The sequence below is a fragment of the Ursus maritimus genome, unplaced genomic scaffold, assembly GCF_017311325.1.
Source record: "Ursus maritimus isolate PB19 unplaced genomic scaffold, ASM1731132v1 scaffold_14, whole genome shotgun sequence".
NCBI lineage: Eukaryota > Metazoa > Chordata > Mammalia > Carnivora > Ursidae > Ursus > Ursus maritimus.
Genome location: NW_024423786.1, coordinates 58,084,479 through 58,102,723, shown reverse-complemented (window position 1 = coordinate 58,102,723; position 18,245 = coordinate 58,084,479). Strand labels below are relative to the sequence as shown.

The 18,245-nt window shown below is 44.2% G+C and overlaps 1 protein-coding gene across 2 annotated transcripts in view; it reads left to right on the top strand.

Moving 5' to 3' along the window:
* ANKFY1 (ankyrin repeat and FYVE domain containing 1) overlaps nt 1-18,245 on the top strand; it is a 76,457-nt gene that overhangs the window by 16,990 nt on the left and 41,222 nt on the right. For both annotated transcript variants that reach the window (XR_005834697.1, XM_040629828.1), the window contains exons 2-3: nt 535-727; nt 4,961-5,079. Coding sequence is in view for 1 of the 2 variants with exons in the window: in XM_040629828.1 (XP_040485762.1) it covers nt 535-727; nt 4,961-5,079 (312 nt within the window). In the remaining variant the exon portion in view is untranslated. The remainder of the gene's footprint in view (nt 1-534; nt 728-4,960; nt 5,080-18,245) is intronic.

Sequence of the window (18,245 nt, the reverse complement as noted above, 5' to 3'; positions counted from 1 at the left end):
TGCCTGGGCTCTCATCCCAGCCCCACCTCTCACCAGCTGCAGGACCGCGGGCAAATTCTTGGTCTCTCTTTGCCCCGGCATCCTTACCTGTGCAGTGTGGCCAGTGATTGTGCCGACCTCATGGGGTTGTTCTGAAGCTTGCCTGAGAGAGTTCACATGGGACACAGGGTCACTTTTCACTACTAGTGTTTCGAATAAGAAGTCCTAGGTGATTTTGATCATCTTTCCTTGAGATCCTGGCTTTATGATAAAGGATTTGCAGGGCACATACCAGGGCATGTGTGTGTGTGTTTTCCTCGTCATTTATTGACTATTGATCTTTAGAGAAACTGAGAAGAGAAATCCCTGGACCATGAGGGTCTTTCTGGCCCAGTGATGCAGTGGCACCCACTAACAAAGCCATTATGGGTCCTGAGGGAGTATCACTAAGAAACAGTCGTTTTGCTAGTAGTCCTGTCTGAGGGGTGAGGGATCCGTGAATGCCGCCTGCTTCACACCTGCCGTGGTAAACTTGATTCTTTGTTTCCCTCGCAGAGGAGGTGGCCAAGTTGGAGAAGCACTTGCTGCTTCTCCGACAGGAGTATGTCAAGCTGCAGAGGAAATTGGCAGAGACAGAGAAGAGATGTACTCTTCTGGCCGCGCAAGCGAACAAGGAGAGCAGCAGTGAGTCCTTCATCAGCCGCCTGCTGACCATCGTGGCCGACCTCTACGAGCAGGAGCAGTATAGGTGAGCCCCTGGACGTAGGACCCCTTTGATGGGTTCCCAGGTCCCACTGTAACTTCTCCTCTCTTACTGACTTTCTTCCCAAGTTTATTTCTCTCCAACCAGGATACTAGCAAACCTTTAGTCCTGGCAACGTAAGCTCTTTGGGGCAAGATTTTGTTTTTTATTTCCTGCTTATTTTCAGCACAGAGTGTGGGAGTCATGGTGATAGCATTGCTGATGTAGACAGGAATTAGCTTACATGTCCGGGGATTCGGAGGGAAAGGCCCCTTTCTCTTGGGATAATCAAAGAAGTAGCTGTTGTTATTGAGTGAGTTTTGAGGTCAATGTTAGAGGCTGGGCAGGATTCAGTAGATAAAGACAGCGATGTTACCAGTAGGGAGGCTGAGAACGGCTGAGATGTAGCACCATGCAGAGGGTTCAGAGGAAGGGAGGGGCCGTCGTGAGGCATGTGTCCATGTAGGGGCGCCGGAAGAGGTGGGAAAGGTAAGGTGGTTTGCACGGGGGTCCGAGGTAGGAAATTTGGGCTTGATCCTCTAGGCATTGTGGAACAGTGTTTTGAGCTGTTGGACTTCACTGTCAAAGTGGTGTTTCAAGAAGATGAGCCTGGTAACATCATGTAGGCAGCACTGTGCAGAGAAGAGAGCAGCGGAGCGGCTGGCATGTTGTGGATGGTGCAGACCAGAGAGAAGAAGGGCTGAATCGGGATGGTGGCCGTGGGTGTGGAGAAGAGACATGGGCGGGAATGCACATACAAGGGAGAGTTTGGCGGCTGAGGAGATGGGCGATCAGGCCAGCTAAGACTTAGTGAAATTCCAAAATAAATCATGGCATTTAAAATAGATGAAAATCCAGGGACACCTGGGTGGCTCGGTCGGTGTAGCGTCTGCCTTCGGCTCAGTTCCTGATCCTAGGGTCCTGGGATCGAGTCCCGCGTCAGGCTCCCTGCTCAGGGGGGAGTCTGCTTCTCTGTCTGCCCCTACCCCCTGCTCATGCCCTCTCTCACTCGCTTGCTTGCGTGTGCTCTTTCTCGCTCTTTCATAAATAAATAAAATCTTAAAAAAATAAAATAGATGAAAATCTAGAACTGCTGTTCTCCAACTTAATCATTTATAAAAGAAAGAAAAATTTAATACCCAAAACATAGGAAGTATATACTCTGAGTAAAGGACAGCCTTTTAAATTGAACAGATGTAGCTGCTTGTAAAATATAGTTCGTTATCTCTTTTCTTTCCCTCTTTTTTCCATGGACAAGTGAGAACTGTTTCTCCTGGTGCGGGGAAACCTGATCTATGTCTGTTTGGGCTCATCTCCCCCAACTCCAAGGCTCTTCTCCCTTAGAACGCCCATCGTTCACTTTCTCTGTTCCTTCTCCATTGCATGCATCCGTTATACCGTGGCCCCTCTGGGAGGCCGTGGGCATGAGCCGGGTCGCCGCAGTACAGGTCCCACACCTCCAGTGGGCCTCTCCTGAGCTTCTAAAGCCTGTGCCTCACCCAGATGAGATGGGGAACAGGGCTTTCGGAGAGGACTTGAGCGTTTGAGGTGGAGTACCTGAAGTTGGAAAATCAGTGTCTGAAGCAGATGGTCCTTTGCCGAAATAAGAAAAAAACCCACAAAACTTTGTCGCGTGATATGCATTTTGTTGAAGAATTTAAATAGTATTTGTAGGGGCGCCTGGGTGGCACAGCGGTTAAGCGTCTGCCTTCGGCTCAGGGCGTGATCCCGGCGTTCTGGGATCGAGCCCCACATCAGGCTCTTCCGCTATGAGCCTGCTTCTTCCTCTCCCACTCCCCCTGCTTGTGTTCCCTCTCTCGCTGGCTGTCTCTATCTCTGTCAAATAAATAAAATCTTTAAAAAAATAAAAAATAAAAAAATAAATAGTATTTGTATGTGCATCTCTAGAGTAATTAAAGAGTAGGTATTCAGAGGTTTTTAAATTGAGAAATGTGGAAGAAATTGGTCCCTTTAATTTTACTTAAGTTCAGGAGAACGCTTTTGTCCCTTAAGATCGTTAAAAGTGATGGTAATACATCGCTCTCCTAGCAAGCAAGCTCACGGTTTTTCCTGCTAAGGTGTGTGAGAAGCTCTGGTGAGAAGCTCTTTATTTCTGTAACAACATCCTAGTATGAGTAGTTTACAAGGAAATGCTCTTTGACTGGAATGAAAATTTTAAAGATTTCTGTTATGGCAGCAGCTCTTTCTGCCCACAGGTCCTGTCCCTGTGCTTTAATAAAATCACCATTTTGCGTGCGCGCGCACACACACACACACACGCATGCACGCACGCACGCATGAGTGAGAGGAGGGGCAGAGGAAGAGGGAGAAGCAGAGTCTGCACCCAGCAGGGAGCCCAGCATGGCGTTCCATGGGGCTCGATCCCAGGACCTGCGATTGTGACCTGAGCCAAAGGCAGACGCTTCACCAAGTGAGCCACCCAGGCACCCCTAGAATGAAAATTTTAAAAAAATTACCAGCCTCCTGATTGTTTCTGCATAGAGTTCTCAGAAACATACCCAGTCTTCCATTTCTGAATTGTGTTTGTAGAAATTGTTATTATTAGAAATTATTAACGAAGTCCTTGTCTGTATTTCCCTTTGGTACGTTAGACTACAAAAGAGAAAACAGTTCGGCCTGACGTTCATGAATATGTAGAAACATTCATTTTTATAATTTTGTGGCTTGAAGTCAGTCAGTGGCCGAAACAGGAAACAATGAGTCTTCATTTAAGTTATTACATTTTAATACTTTATACATAAATTTAGAGTTTAAAATTATTTGTGTTTTATAAACAGCTTCCTGTTTTCACCGAATTTTAGAAATTTTGTCAAAGGATGTGATTTGTTCTATTTTAAATAAAATAATTGTTTTTCTATTGACTGATTAATGTGTCCTAGTGTGTTAACAGTAGTTTGTAGGAACTTGAAATACTGAGTGTCCTGTTGCTCTTCTGGTCTAGTGCGATTAGTTGCAGCTTGGTCTTCAGTGGAGCCACAATTGCTGACATGCTTACGTTCTGCATGGTGTGTCCGTGGGATGAACTGCGTCTGTGTCAAGCATTATGTAGAAAGAGCACTCTGCTAGGGTCTCCTTTTAAGTGGATGCATTAATTCATGTCATAGATCTTTTTATTGTACTGACTTTTGTGTATTTAGCTTATAAAGGTTTCCAACCTAACACGTTTTGAAGGGGAGTATGCAAATAAAAGAACTTGCAAATACACAGAATGATGATGATTAGTGACTTTGCATTATTGCTGCTGACAAAGCCATATGGCACATGCTTATGTCAGCCCAGTGGGTCATCCTTAGGTTTTTGTTAAATGCCCAGATGCTGTCCATCCTCAGCATTTGACATTTCAGAGTCAAACATAAATAACTATTTGGAAAGTTCTTTTCACAATAATGGTTTGTCATAAATACAGAAACATGTTGGAAAAAAGATTTCTCCTACCCCATTTCTTTATAAATGGTTGAGTAAAATATGTCCAGTAATAGGTCTGAATGTTTCTGTCGAGAACAGGAATCTAGACACCGGTTTTATGTTCTTGACTGCCTTGTCAAAGCCCGTTTGTAGCTTCTCTGCGTCCCCTTGCTTGACCGTCAGTACGGTACAGCGTATGGCTCTGTGGCCCCAGAGCCAGTGTCACAGTCTTCACGTTTTCTTTCTCTCCCTGAGGATTTATCTTGATTTATTCTGCATGAAACCTCTTCTACATTTTGTGTGAATATCAATCATCATATTTAACTGATAGATTCACCACCTTAAGAATCTTGTTGGGGGGGCACCTGGGTGGCGCAGTCGTTAAGCGTCTGCGTTTGGCTCAGGGCGTGATCCCAGAGTCTTGGGATCGAGCCCCACATCAGGCTCCTCCGCTAGGAGCCTGGTCTTCCTCTCCCACTCCCCCTGCTTGTGTTCCCTCTCTCACTGGCTGTCTCTCTCTGTCAAATTAATAAATAAAAAATCTTTAAAAAAAAAAAAAAAGAATCCTGTTAGGGAAAGGCAGAACATCCCATGTGAACTGAGGCTCAAAGGTAGAAATACAAACATGTCTAGCAACATTTATTATACACGTGGCCACTGGAATTCAGTGCTGGCACAGAGAATAACTTTGCTGTGATTTTTTCCTTTGCAGGTGTATGTCGATCAGTCAGTACCCATATATTTATAATGTGGGAATCCTAGCTATACTAATTATGATGACATTTTCTATCTGTGGATGTTTTTCTTCACTAGTGACCTGAAGATAAAGGTTGGGGGCAAGCACATTAATGCACACAAGTTTGTGCTGGCAGCCCGCAGCGACAGCTGGAGTCTGGCCACCTTGTCTTCCACCGACGAGCTGGACCTGTCAGGTGAGCCTCTGACCTGGTGGGAGCTTATGCCTGCCGGCACAAGAACTCTTGGCAGAAGGTTACGTGCGAAGCATTGGTGGTTTAATGAAAGTAGAAAACTTTTCTTATCAGTTGATGGTGACCCTGAACTAGTTAAATAGTGAGTGAATCAGTGGGTTGAGCACAAACACTTCTGTTTAATATCTGACTAATAAATCATGCATATTTGGATACCTACCATATTCTTATAATTCATAAAATATAAATATCTGTCCAGAAACTCTTTTCATATCCTGTTATAAATACAGGAGCATATGTAGAGAAAAGTTTTTCTTCTACTTCTAGAAAAAGTCTTCGTGTTCAGTTGCTTGAACTTTAATCATAGTTGCCAGAGCGCTCTTCCTGATCTACAGGACTGAGCTCAGAAGTGGGAGTTACTCCGGGAAATGGGAGTGGTCTTGCTCTGACAGTAAAGGTGACCTTCAGGGTGCAGAATCGGAGCAGGTGCACCGAGCTGCTTCACGTATGACTGAATTGTTTTATGCCACGTTATGTTGTATAGAATTGGGGTAAATGTGGTGGTAAGTAGACTTAAAAAAAATCATTTTCCAAAGTTTACTTCAGAATTGCATTTTCATTTAGTACTTACCTGTTTTTTTAAAAAATCATATTTTAAATTTAATTCCTTTAGTAATAGTCATGCGAATTAGAACACATAGTAAGGAGATTCCCAGGCAGTAGGGTATGAATTACTTGCAGAAGTGATGGGCTGTGTGAAAATGCTGCTGAATTATGTCTTTCTTCAAAAGGTTTGCCAGTTTAGAAGGGTACTGTTTTCCATGTGCCGTGCTGGGAACACTGAAATGATTATAACAAAGTCCTCACCATATAGAAATGGAGTAATAACGGGTCATGTCAGGCCAGGGCTGTGCACACAGTATTACAGTTGCTTTATGTCTAAGGTACAGAAAACCGGCATGGGCTGACACCTGAGCGGTGTGGCAAAGGTTAAGTGGGCATTTATCTCAAGGGTGTAGGGGAGCAGATGGCTAATGCTTCTCCACTGTGAGTGAACTCTGTCTCTTTAGGGTCATTTCTAGGGTTTAACCTGCGACCCATAATTCAGAGTTGCAAACACACAAATACCTATGCATGGATACACGTGTGTGTATGCGTCCATGCCCGTGACAACACATCTGCTTGGGAAGCAGTCTGCAGTGCTGTACGACAGAAATCTCTGAGCAGAGCTTTTCTTTTCTTTTTTTTTTTTTTTTTAATGTTTTTTTATTATATTATGTTAGTCACCATACAGTACATCCCTGGTTTCTGATGTAAAGTTTGATGATTCATTAGTTGCGTTGAGCAGAGCTTTTCTTTGAGGCCGTATATAACAGAACTGTGGATAACTTGTAAAGTCCATTCACAAGAGGCATGATAGAATCTCAGTTTAATTACGTGACCAGATAGTTTACAAAGACTAGAAGACATTATAAGATATGGGAAATAGTCTAACAAGAAAAAAGTTCAAAACAAGTTATCATCTTTTGTTATCTATTAAAACATTATCAAAAATTGATGATCCCAGTAGCCTGAGGCTCATGAAATGGGCACTGTTGCACACGGCCAGTTATATTGTAAATGGCTCTGACAGTTTAGAAAGCAGACAGCTGAACTGTACAATAGTCTTTCTTCTAACCTCGTCGTCCGACTTTGTCAGATGGATTCTGGCATGGGTAATTCAGACAGCATAGATACTTCTGTATTTTTATGTGTAATTGTGAAATATTGAATGCAATCAAAATGAGTAAGAATGGAGAACAAACAAAACTAGGTAAGAACATGGAGACTTGCGTTAAGCTATCAAAAGCCTAATTCAAACATGAAAATTGTGCTTTTACTTTCTTATTACATCATAACATTTAAGAGCAGCTTTAACTCAGCGACTAACCACAAGACCGCATCACTGTTAATCAGGAGATTAGAAAATGTTTAGGAAAGCATAACGTTTATGCCCTTAAACGTCCTTGGACTCCTTCCTGTTGTAAATACTAAGCATGGTTTGATCCCGGCTGTGCAGGTAGCTTTCAGAAGTGATCCACAGCAGAGCAGACGTTCTGTGGCTTTGGTAGATGAGACACCTCGGAGGGCAGCTGGCAGTGGAGCCTATGGCCTTGTTACTTCATACAGTTTGTCATGATATTTGTCATGGGGGCGAGTTCAAGGGGTGGAGGGAGGGGTGGACCTGTTCCTGTCCCACTGTGTGTTTTGCCCGGCAGTCCTGCTGCATTGCCTAGGGGGGTGTGGGTGTGGTTGCCCAGATTGGGTTGTAGCAGCTGGGGGTGCCTCAGAAGCCCTGTCTGTGTGTGTGTCTGTGTGTGTGTGTGTGTGTGTGTCTGTGTCTGTGTCTGTGTGTGTGTGTGTGTGTGTGTTATGTGATATGCACGAACCCTGCATGGCTGGCCAGCAGTTTGAGGGAGATTGGAAATAACCTCTCGTAAACAAGTGTATAAATAGCACAGAAGTGATGTTTTAAATGGTTGAACTTTTCCACACCAATGGAGTTGATAAAATCATTTTATGAATTTATTGGTGTTTTGTTTCTTCACAATTATTCCATCCATCTCACAGATGGCAGACACTTTTCAAGGTACTAAGGACACAGCAGGGAACAAAATTAAATTCCTGTTTGCATGGAACTTACATTCTTAGATCGATTTTCTGAGTTCCACATTTTCTTTCAAAGTTCTTATGTAACTGGTATTTCTTAAAACTCAAAATAAGCACAACTTTAATTGTGTTAATCATTGTAAAAATTTTAGCCTGTGTTGGTGAATATACACGAGGGCATTAAATGCGAAGTATTTAAAACGTGTTTGGATAGACGAGAGTTTTCTTAATCCGTACATTGTTCCAGAGAGTACAGTGTGTTGGGTCTGATCCGATGCACAGGTCTAATTGTGAGAAAGTGCCAGACAAACCCAAATGGAGGAACATTCCACAACATAACTGGCCAGTGTCACTCAAGTTTGTTAGGGTCGTGAAAGACAGGGTAAGATTCTGTTACAGGTTGGAGGTCAAGGGGACAATGAAATGCAGTGTGGATTCCAGACCATAAAAGGACATTAATGGGAAAATTGGCAAAATTTGCAAAGGTCTGTCGTTAGATGACAGTATTGTATCAGTCCTAATTACCTGGTTTTGATTGTTGTCCTGTGGTTGTGTAAGATGTTACTGTAAGGGGACGATGGCTAAGGGGTATCTGGGAACGCTGTAACTTTTCTCTAAGTCTGAAATTAGTACAGAACAAAGATGAAAGAGATACAGATTTGCTTTTTATCTCTCTATTATTTGAGGTGCAAAGACAGGTCTGTTAAGATGCAGAGTGATGGACCGGCAAGAGAGAGGACGTAAGTGCTAGCTCAGCCCAGTGTCTCAGACCTGTGGGAGAGCTGCTTTGTGAAGTACAGCTGTTCGCTTCAGGCAGAGCGACTGTTGGTCGCCTCTCTGGAGCACGTGACAGCTGCGACTCGCCCTCTGAGCGGCTCCCCGCGTTAGACTGGGTGCTCGCAGGATCGAGTTTCTGGTGTGCTTTCTCCAGCAGGCGTCTCATGCTTCCCTGGCGTCACTGTGTGTGGTGAGTCGCTCGGCTGTCCTGGAACATGTCCTGGGTCCTGTCAAGCCCTTCCAAAACCCAGAGGGCACCCTCCTCCCTCCTGTTTTGTCTGGTTGGGAAGGCAGTGTACTGAGGCACCCCCTGGAGGCCGCCCTGTGCCCGGAGAGCGCGGGGAGGAGCACGCGGCCCGGGTGTCCACGTGGTGTTGTATTAAGAGAAACACAGCAGTACTTGACCTCTGTTGGATACCATGTGAACTGCTAGCTCCAGGCGGTTCCGTTTCCGTGTTAGATCGTGCTGTGCTCCTCTGGACGATAGCCATGGTAGCGTTAAGGTATGTTCATCAGTTATTTGATACTCCTCCCTTCCGAGGCGGGGCCCTAACTTCCTGTCTCACAGTATAGGCTGACTGAGCTCTGTGTGACACATGGTGGTAGAGGTGACAAAGGGGGGCGCCTGGGTGGCTTGGTCGGTGAAGCATCTGCCTTCGGCTCAGGTTGTGATCCCGGGGTCCTGGGATCGAGTCCTGCATCGGGCTCCCTGCTCAGTGGGGAGCCTGCTTCTCCCTCTGCCTGCCCTCCCCCTGCTTGCTCTCTCGCTCTCTGACAAACGTGACAACAAGTCCCTTCGGAGACAGGTTTGTGGACGGCATTGTGACTTCCTCCTTGGTCTCTCTCTGGGAGCAGCTAGCTGCTGGGTCCGAGGATGTCACGCAGCCTCGCGGGCTTCTGCTGACGGCCCAGACCCCTTGCCAGAGAGTCTCCGGGAGCCTTAGAAAATCTGTTGTATCTGTGGTGATATCCCTCACTCAGTCCTGGTGTTGCTCTTGTGTTTTTCTAATCATTGGCTATGTTAGCTTTGTGATTTTGTTTAAAGTAGTCTTTTAATGCTAGTAATAACAGCAGTTCAGTGTAGTCATGACTATATGCGTGCTCCACCTGTATTCACTCACTCGTCTTTAGAAGGGCATTTTGAGGCGAGTATGGCTGTTGGCTCCCATTTCATAGATGAGGAAACTGTGAGGCACAGTCACGTGGAGGAGCTCACCCTCGTCACCCAGGAGGACGTATGCGAGCTGGGATTGGAACCCAGCCCGTTCGGCTGTAGAATCCACACCATTCACCACCGTGTCGTGTGGCCTCTCACTTTTGGTTTCTTTTGTTTCCAACTTCATTGAGATGCAAAGGAAGAGAAATTAAAAGTGGACAGTTTGGTCACTTTTGACATAATTGTGAAACCATCACCACATGGAATGACAAACACTGTCACCTCCCTAAAATTTCCTCCCCTGTCGTTTTAATCCATCTCTCTCATCCACACCCCCCGGCAAGCACCGATGGGCTTCCCCTCGTAGGTCGGCTTGCACTTCTCCGCTTGTGTGAAAACGGTGTAATGAATGCCTTTTGCGCGGCTTCATTCACTCAGCACACAGACTGTGAGATCCGTCCAGAGTCTCTGATGCCGTGGTTTCCGCTGCGCGGTCCTCGTCACTGCTGAGTAGGGTCCCGTGTGTGCGTGTACCGCGACGTGCTGTTGCGGGGACCTGCTGGTAGACGTGCGGTTGGTACAAATCAAGTTCGTATGCTCGATTGTACGTGTTTGTGTTTCTCTTGGGTAAATACTTAGGGGTGGCTGAGTTCAGTGTTGGGGACCTCCTGGAATGGATGGGGTGGAGGTAGCGTGCACGCCCATGAGCAGTGAGCCGGGGTGCTCCCGTGGCTCCCGGTCCTCACCGACCCCGTAGGCAGGAGGTCTGTGTTTACAGTGTTCACCAGACGGAGGGTATGGAGCGCAGTACGGCTCTGAGGACCAGGGATGTGGAGCCTTGTCTCGTGTTATGGGTCATTGGTGTGTCTTCTTTTGGGAAGTGTGGGTTCACATCTTTCGCCCTTTTAAAAATTGGATTGTCTCCTCAGTTTTGAATTGTAAGCATTCTGTACGTAATGTGGATACAAGTTACTTGTCTGAAAGCAAGCATTCCTGCCTTGTCCCTGATCGCGGAGGGAAGCAGTGAGATCTTTCATCACTCCATATACCTGTTGATTGTAGGGTTTTCATCGACGGGCTTTATCAGTGTGAGGATTCCTAGTGTTTTGAGATGTTCTAGGACGTGGTTTTGAATTTTGTCACTTTTTTTTTCTTTGTATCTACTGAAATGACCCTTAAGTTTTTCTCCTTTATGCTGTTAATACAGCGAATTACATTGATTTTTTCAATGTTAAACTAGCTTTGCATTCCTGGTCTAAATGCCATGTGGTCACTGTGTATCGTCATCTAAGTTGTGGACTTTACAGTTTTCTCTGATTTATTTATTTGTTTGTTTATTTAAGATTTTATTTATTTGTCAGAGAGAGAGAGCACAAGCAGGGGGAGGGGCAGCAGAAGAAGCAGGCTCCCTGCTGAGCCCGATGTGGGGCTCAATCCCAGGACCCCCGGGATCGTGACCTGAGCTGCAGGCAGACGCTTCACCAGCTGAGCCACCCAGGTGTCCCAGATTATTTATTTATGATCTTCTGTCTTAATACAAGGATTTAAAGTCGCACGTTTCCCTCCGAGCACTGCCGTAGCTGCGGCTTGCAGATTCTGGTATGTTGTCATTTAGGTCAGGGTATGTTCTAATCTTCTTTGTGATTTTTTTGACCTGTGAATTATTTGAAAGTATGTTGTTTAGTTCCCAGATGTTTGGGGTTTTCCTAGATACTTTGTCATGACTAATTTCTTTTCTTTTTCTTCTTTTTTTTTGAACAAGAGAGAGAGCAAGTGCCTGCACATGGTGGAGGGTGGGAAGGACAGAGGGACAAGGAGAGAGAGAACCTTAAGCAGGCTCCACACCCAGCACAGAGTCTGACAGGGCGCTCGATCTCACGACCCTGAGATCATGAGCTGAGCCAAAATCAAGAGTCGAGTGCCTAACTGACTGAGCCACCCAGGCGCCCAGGACTAATTTCTGATTTAATTCTGTTATTGTCAAATAACATACTTCATATGATTTTGATCCTTTTAAATGTATTGAGACTTGTTCTACAGCTCAGCATATGGTCTATCTGGGTGAACATTAGTGCACTTGAGAGGAAAGTGTATTCTGTCGTTGCTGGTGATAGTGCTTTTTACGTGTCCGTTAGATCAGGGTGTTTGATGATACCGTTCAGACCTTCCGTGTGTTTTCTTTTCCTCTTGTGTGTGTTCTGTCAGTGCCTTGAAGGGGAGTGTTAACCTCTCCTGTAATTTCAGGATTGTCAGTGTGTCCCTTCAGTTCTGTTCATCTTTGCTTCATATATTTTGGGCCTTGTCATTATACACATACACCTTTGTTATGATTTCCTAATGAAATGTGGCTTTTACCATTTTGAAGTGATAAAATTTATTCTGCTCATGCTCTGTGCCTTGAAGTCTGTTTCTGATAGAAGTCACTCTGGTCTCCTTACGCTTACTATGTGTAGGGCATATTTCTTTGTCTTTGTTTACTCTCCCCTTATCTGTGTCTTTCTATTGAAACGTGTCCCTTGTGGGCAGCACATAATGAGGTCTTGCCGTTTTATCTCTCCTTTTTAAGTGGCGTGCTTAGACCACCAGTATTTAATGTGATTATTTTTATGATGAAGGCGACCATTTTGTTTTCTCTTTTTTTCTGGCCTTCTCATTTTCTTGCCTTCTTTTGGATAGTTTGGATATTTAGTATTCCATTTAGATTTTTTTAACAGATTTATTTATTTTTAGTGTGCAGAGAGAGAGTGTGCACAGGTGGGAGGGGCAGAGGGAAAAGGAGAGAGTCTTAAGCAGATTCCACATGGGGCACAGCGTTCCACACGTGGTTCGATTCATGACGCTGAGATCACAACCCGAGCCAAACCCGAGAGTTGGCAGCTTAACTGACTGCCATCCAGGTGCCACCCCACCCCGTTTTTCTTTCCCCCAAGATTTATTTATTTTTAGAGTGAGTATTCCATTTAGATTTACTGATTTCTTTCTTTCTTTCTGTCTTTTTTTTTTTTTTAAGATTTTATTTATTTATTTGACAGAGAGAGAGAGAGGGAACACAGCAGGGGGAGTGGGAGAGGAAGAAGCAGGCTCTCAGCGGAGGAGCCTGATGTGGGGCTCGATCCCGGAACGCCGGGATCACGCCCTGAGCGGAAGGCAGACTCTTGAGGACTGCGCTACCCAGGTGCCCCTAGATTTACTGATTTCTTGACTACCTCTCTTTATTTATTGTGTAGTGATTAGGGCAAAGGTCCTCAACTTCAGCATTGTTGAAATTTTGGACTCTAAATCTTTGTTTGGGAGCCATCCTGTGCATTGCAGGGTATCTACGCACAAGATGCCAGTAGCACTCCCCCAGTTCTGACAACCAGAAATATTACTGGGCGTCGTGAGGGGTCCCTTGGGCAGAATGGGCCCTGGTTGAGAACTGCTGCAGGGGTTATAGTATCTGTGCCCCTCACGTACAGAGTACTCCTAGTCTGTCTGTAGTCTGTGTTCTCTTTGTACTACGTCATGTAAAGTGTGAAACCTGTGCAGACCACGCGTCTGTATGGTACAGCTCTCACACGTGTTCTGTGTACACGCCTGCAAAATCCCACTCTCCTCAGTTGTTCATGCTTCAGCAGACTTAACAGGATTAAAGTCATTTATTTATATTTGCTCATATATTTCCAGTTCTTTTCTTTTTTCTTTGTCAAGATCCATGTTTCCTTCGTCCTGTCTTTAACATTTCTCACAGACCAAGTCTGTTAGCGACAGATTCTGTTCCCTCATCTGAAGGTGTCTTTATTTTGCCTTCGTGTCTAAGGGCTGTTCCCCTGGATGTAGACACTTGAGTTGACAGCTCTCTTTTTTAAGGAACTTTGAAAATGTTGCTCCACATTGTTCTGGCCTCTGGTTTCTGTTGAGAAATGTGCAGTCATGGGAATCTTCTGCCTTCTGGTCAGTTTTCTCTGGTTGCTTTCAAGACTTCTTATTTTACCTTTTAATTTTTAATCATAGTAAAATATATGTAACAACAAATTTACCATCTTAAACATTTTCAGTTGTTTACTAACGTCAAGTGTATTCACTCTGCTGTGAACTAGTCTCCAGAAGTTTTTAATTTTGCAAAACTTAAACTCCATACCCATTAAACAACTCCCCATTTCTCCCCGTGTCTAGCTCCTGACAAGTACTGTTCTGCTTTCTGTTTCTGTGAACTTGACGGCTTTAATTACCTCATATCAGTGGAATCATACAGAATTTGCCTTTTTGTGTTTGGCTTACTTCACACAACATCCTCAGGGTTCATCGTGTTGTGGCAAGTGTCAGAATTTCCTTCCTTTTATTTTTTTTTTATTTTTAAGATTTACTTATTTATTTGAGGGGGTAGGGGCAAGGGAGAGAGAGAATCTCAAGCAGACTCTGCTGAGCACAGAGCCCGACAGGGGGCTCGATCCAGGACCCTGAGGTCACGACTGGAGCCGAAATCAGGAGTCAGACATTCAACCGAAGGTGCCACCCAGTTGCTCAGAATTTCCTTCCTTTTTAAGGCTGAATATATCCCGCTGTTGGCATATGCCACATCCTGTTCATCCGTTCGTCCACTGGTGGTACTTGGGTTGCTTCTCCTCTTGGCTGCTGTGAAGAATGCTGCTACGGACATGGCTGTGCAGGTATCTCTTCCAGATCCTGCGTTCAGTGTTTTGGATACATACCCAGAAGTGGAATTGCTGGGTCGTATAATAATTCTATTTCTCAGTTTTTGAGGAACTCTCCTACTGTCTTCCACAGGGACTGTACCATTTTACGTTCCCACCAGCGCGTACGAGGGTTACAGTTTCTTTGCATCCTCACCAACGCTTGTGATTTTCTGTTTGTTTTGATAGTAGCCTTCTTGTGGGTGCAGAGTGGTCAAGACTGTCTTTATGTTTAGTTTGTAGCGGTTTGCTTATTAGGCGCTTAGGTATGGATTTTATTCTTGCTTGGAGTTACTTGATCTTAAATCCAAAACGTCATGTCTGTCACCAAATCTGGAATGTTCTTGACCATCATTTCTTCAAATAGTTTTCTTTCTTAATCTCTTTATTCTCTCCTTTTTTAAAAGATTTTATTTATTTGAGAGAGAGGGAGAGCACGCATGAGTATGGGGGAGGTGCAGAGGAAGAGGGAGCAGCAGAACCACCCTCCCCCCCCTGCTGAGCAGGGAGCCTGACTCAGAGCTCAGTCCCAGGACCCTGGGATCATGACCCGAGCCAAAGGCAGACAGTTAACTGAGTGAGCCGCACAAGCACCCCTGTTCTCTCCTTTTGAGACTCCAGTGACACATACGCTAGACCTTTATTTCTATCCCACAAGTCTCCTTGAAGTTCTTTTTTCCCTCCCAATCTTATTTTTCTCTCTGTTCTTCAGATTGGATAATTTCTGTTGGTCTGTCTGCAAGTTTGCTGACTTTTTCTGTTGCCATTTTCGTTCTGCTGTTGAGCCCATTGAGTTTTTAGTTACATATATTGTATTTTTCATTCTGTGATTTCCGTTTGTTCCTTTTTCAGTTTATATGCTGAAAATTTCCGTTTTTAGGGTTTTACATGTGTCTTCCTTTACCTTCTAGAGCATAGTTACCCCAGATGCTTTCATGTCTTTGATAAATTCAGTATCTGGGTCATCTTGGGGTTAGAATATGTTGTCTTCTGCCTTGAGAAATGGCCACATTTTCCTGATTTTTTCCTATATCGAATGATTTTGTATGTGTCCTGGACATTGTGATTATGTTCTGTGGACTCTGGATCCTTAATCGTCCTCTGGGAAATGCTGGGTCCCATTAGATTCAGACTGAGAGCTGTTTCCCCTCCCGTGGGTAGTGGCTCAGACGGCACAACAATTCTTGAAGCTAGGCCGGACTCTCCCATACAGGCGCAGCTGAGAGGTGAGCCTGGGCCCGTGTGGGTTCATACACAACATGAGGAGCTCTCCCTTGCTCGTCCGCTCCCCCGGACCCCTCTTCCTGGTGCACCTGGCCAGAAGGTCAGAGTTTTTATTGGAGGTTAGGCATCTGCGTGGTCATCATACCAGTGTGGGTCCCTGGCTGGGGTCTGTGCTCAGCGTAAAGCCGTAGAGGGAAAACACGGGGCAACTCATCCAGGACCGTTGCTTCTGCACGTTTTCCTCCCTCTGCAGTTCAGCTACTTTTGTGTACTTTTTAGAATCTTCAGGTACTTGGTTTTTGGTGCTCTGTCTAGAGTTTTTAGCTATGACCAGTTAAAATAGGATGGGTTGTTACCCTGCCGTGGTGGAACTAGAACGTCTGTCCTTTTATTCCTTTTTGATACAGGGATGATTTAGAAGTATGGTTTGGGTTTATTTTTATTTCCAAGAAGTTATAGTTAAGGGCGCATCCTTAAAATGACTAAAGAGCATGCTTTTACTGATGAAAGATGCCGTCTACCACGATTTTTCAATTTTATGAATCAGAAACTTTTGTGTAAAGTAAATGAGGAAAAAATAGTTGGAAACTTGAAGACAATTGAGTTAAACCAGAGTCATAGTAGGATATTCAAAATACTTTTCTCAGTTTTTTAGGTTAACTATAGGATTTAAGTAACAAAATTAATTTCCTCAGTATGTTTCGTTTAATGGCTAATTGCCTACCGATAAGTTTATTCCCATTTTTCCAAATGTCTTATAAAACATTTTTTAAAAATCAAATCGAAACAACAACTGGAAAGCCCTGGCCAGACAGAAAATCTCAAGTTCTCTACAAAGTGTGGCCCTGAGCACCCTGGACAACTGTGAAGTCAGAAGTTGGGGTGATCCCTGCAGTCACGGGGCTTTGCCAGCTTGTGTGCTGGGCTGCTGAGGGGTGCTGCCTCTAGCTGCAGGTACGCCGCACGGGTCGTGGAGGCCGACTGGCTTCACTTCTCAGAGTCTACTCCTTCGCGTCTCCTCCTGGTTTACAGGCTTATCGACTTGTGTGCGTAGATCGGAAGCAGGAGGCTGCATGATTCGCCTGAGAACACACGCCCTCCTCCAGGCTCGATGCTCTCTGCCCACCTCGTACCTGTGGCTGCTTAGTTGCAGTCTCAAAGTGAATTTATGTTCAGTATAGTTTGGAGATGAAGGGAAGAGTCAAGGCAGGAGTGGGGATGCTTGGAGATCACTTGAACTGTACTGCATTTGAAATTTTGAGGGCTCCCCGGAAATCCCCGCTGATCATGGTTTTTAAGAAAATTATTTAGGTTTTGTTTTATCAGTTGTCAGGTTTATTGATTTGGATAATTGAGGGAGGGTTATTAAAAGAAACCAGCCAAATTTTAAAACGGAATCAGGGGTGCCTGGGTGGCTCATTTGGTCAAGCATCCAACTCTCTGAGTTTTAGCTTAAGTCATGATCTCGGGTCCTGGGATCAAGCCCCATGTCAAGCTCCACGCTCGGTGTGAAGCCTGCTTACCAATTCTCCCAATTCTCTTTTTCCTTCTCCCTCTGTCCCTCCTCCTCTTAAAAAAAAAAAAAGTCAGGAAAATAAAAAATAAGCCCAAAGAAAAATTAGTTATAGATTCTACCAGGGTTAATATTTTAGTATATACGCTTCCAGTGTCTCAACAGATAGACAGGGCACCTGGCTGGCTCCTCGGTGGAGCATGTGACTCTTGGCCTTGGAGTCGTAAGTTTGAGCCCCACGTTGAGTGTAGAGATTATTTAAAAAAAAAAAAATACTAATAGTCTGTTTATGGCCATAGCACCCTGACTGTCCCGAGTCTCGTGTGATCTTAGAAGCTTAACAGGGTTGGACCTGGTTAGTATCTGGTTGGGAGACGGACACAAAGCTCTGTGTTTGTGTGTATATATGTGTGCGTGCATACTCATACACACACATATATATACACGCACACATAGATCTCAAAAAATGAGATCATGTAATATATGTATTTCTAGCCCTTTTTTTTTTTTTTTAAACCTGCTATATAGTGAATATCTTTTTAGGTTGATTATTCAGACCTAAATAATTTAAATTGATGCAAAATTTTCCAGTGTGAGTATATAGTATAATTATTAGCTTACCAGTATTGGACTCTTAAGATTTTGTTCCAGTTTTTTATTAAAAATAATACTGTCTTGACTATCTTAGTATATATATTTCTGTGTATTTGCTGAGTTATTAGGCTAATAATCTACATGTATAATTGGTGGGTAAGAGGCTATGTACTTCTTAGGAATCTTTGAGAGACAAAAAATGTATCCTAGTTTTGTGTTTGTAGTTACTAGTAAGGGTTACTGAACATTTTTAGTTGTCTTTGTGAATTGCCATTCAGATCTGTTGCTCATTTTCCCATTGGCTGTCCCTGTTTTCATGTTTATTTGTAGGATCTTTTCACTGGAATGTAAACTCTTTGTCATATGTTCAAAATATTTTCCCCCAATTTATTTGATTTACACCTTTTTTTTTTTTTTTTTTTTTTTTTTTTTTTTTTTTTTTTTTTTTTTAAAGAGAGAGGGGTTAGGGAAGGGGATGGGGGAGAGGGAGAGAGAGAATCATAAGCAGGCTCCACGCCACTGTGGGGCTCGATCTCATAACACTGAGATCGTGACCTGAGCTGAAATTGAGAGTCGGACACTT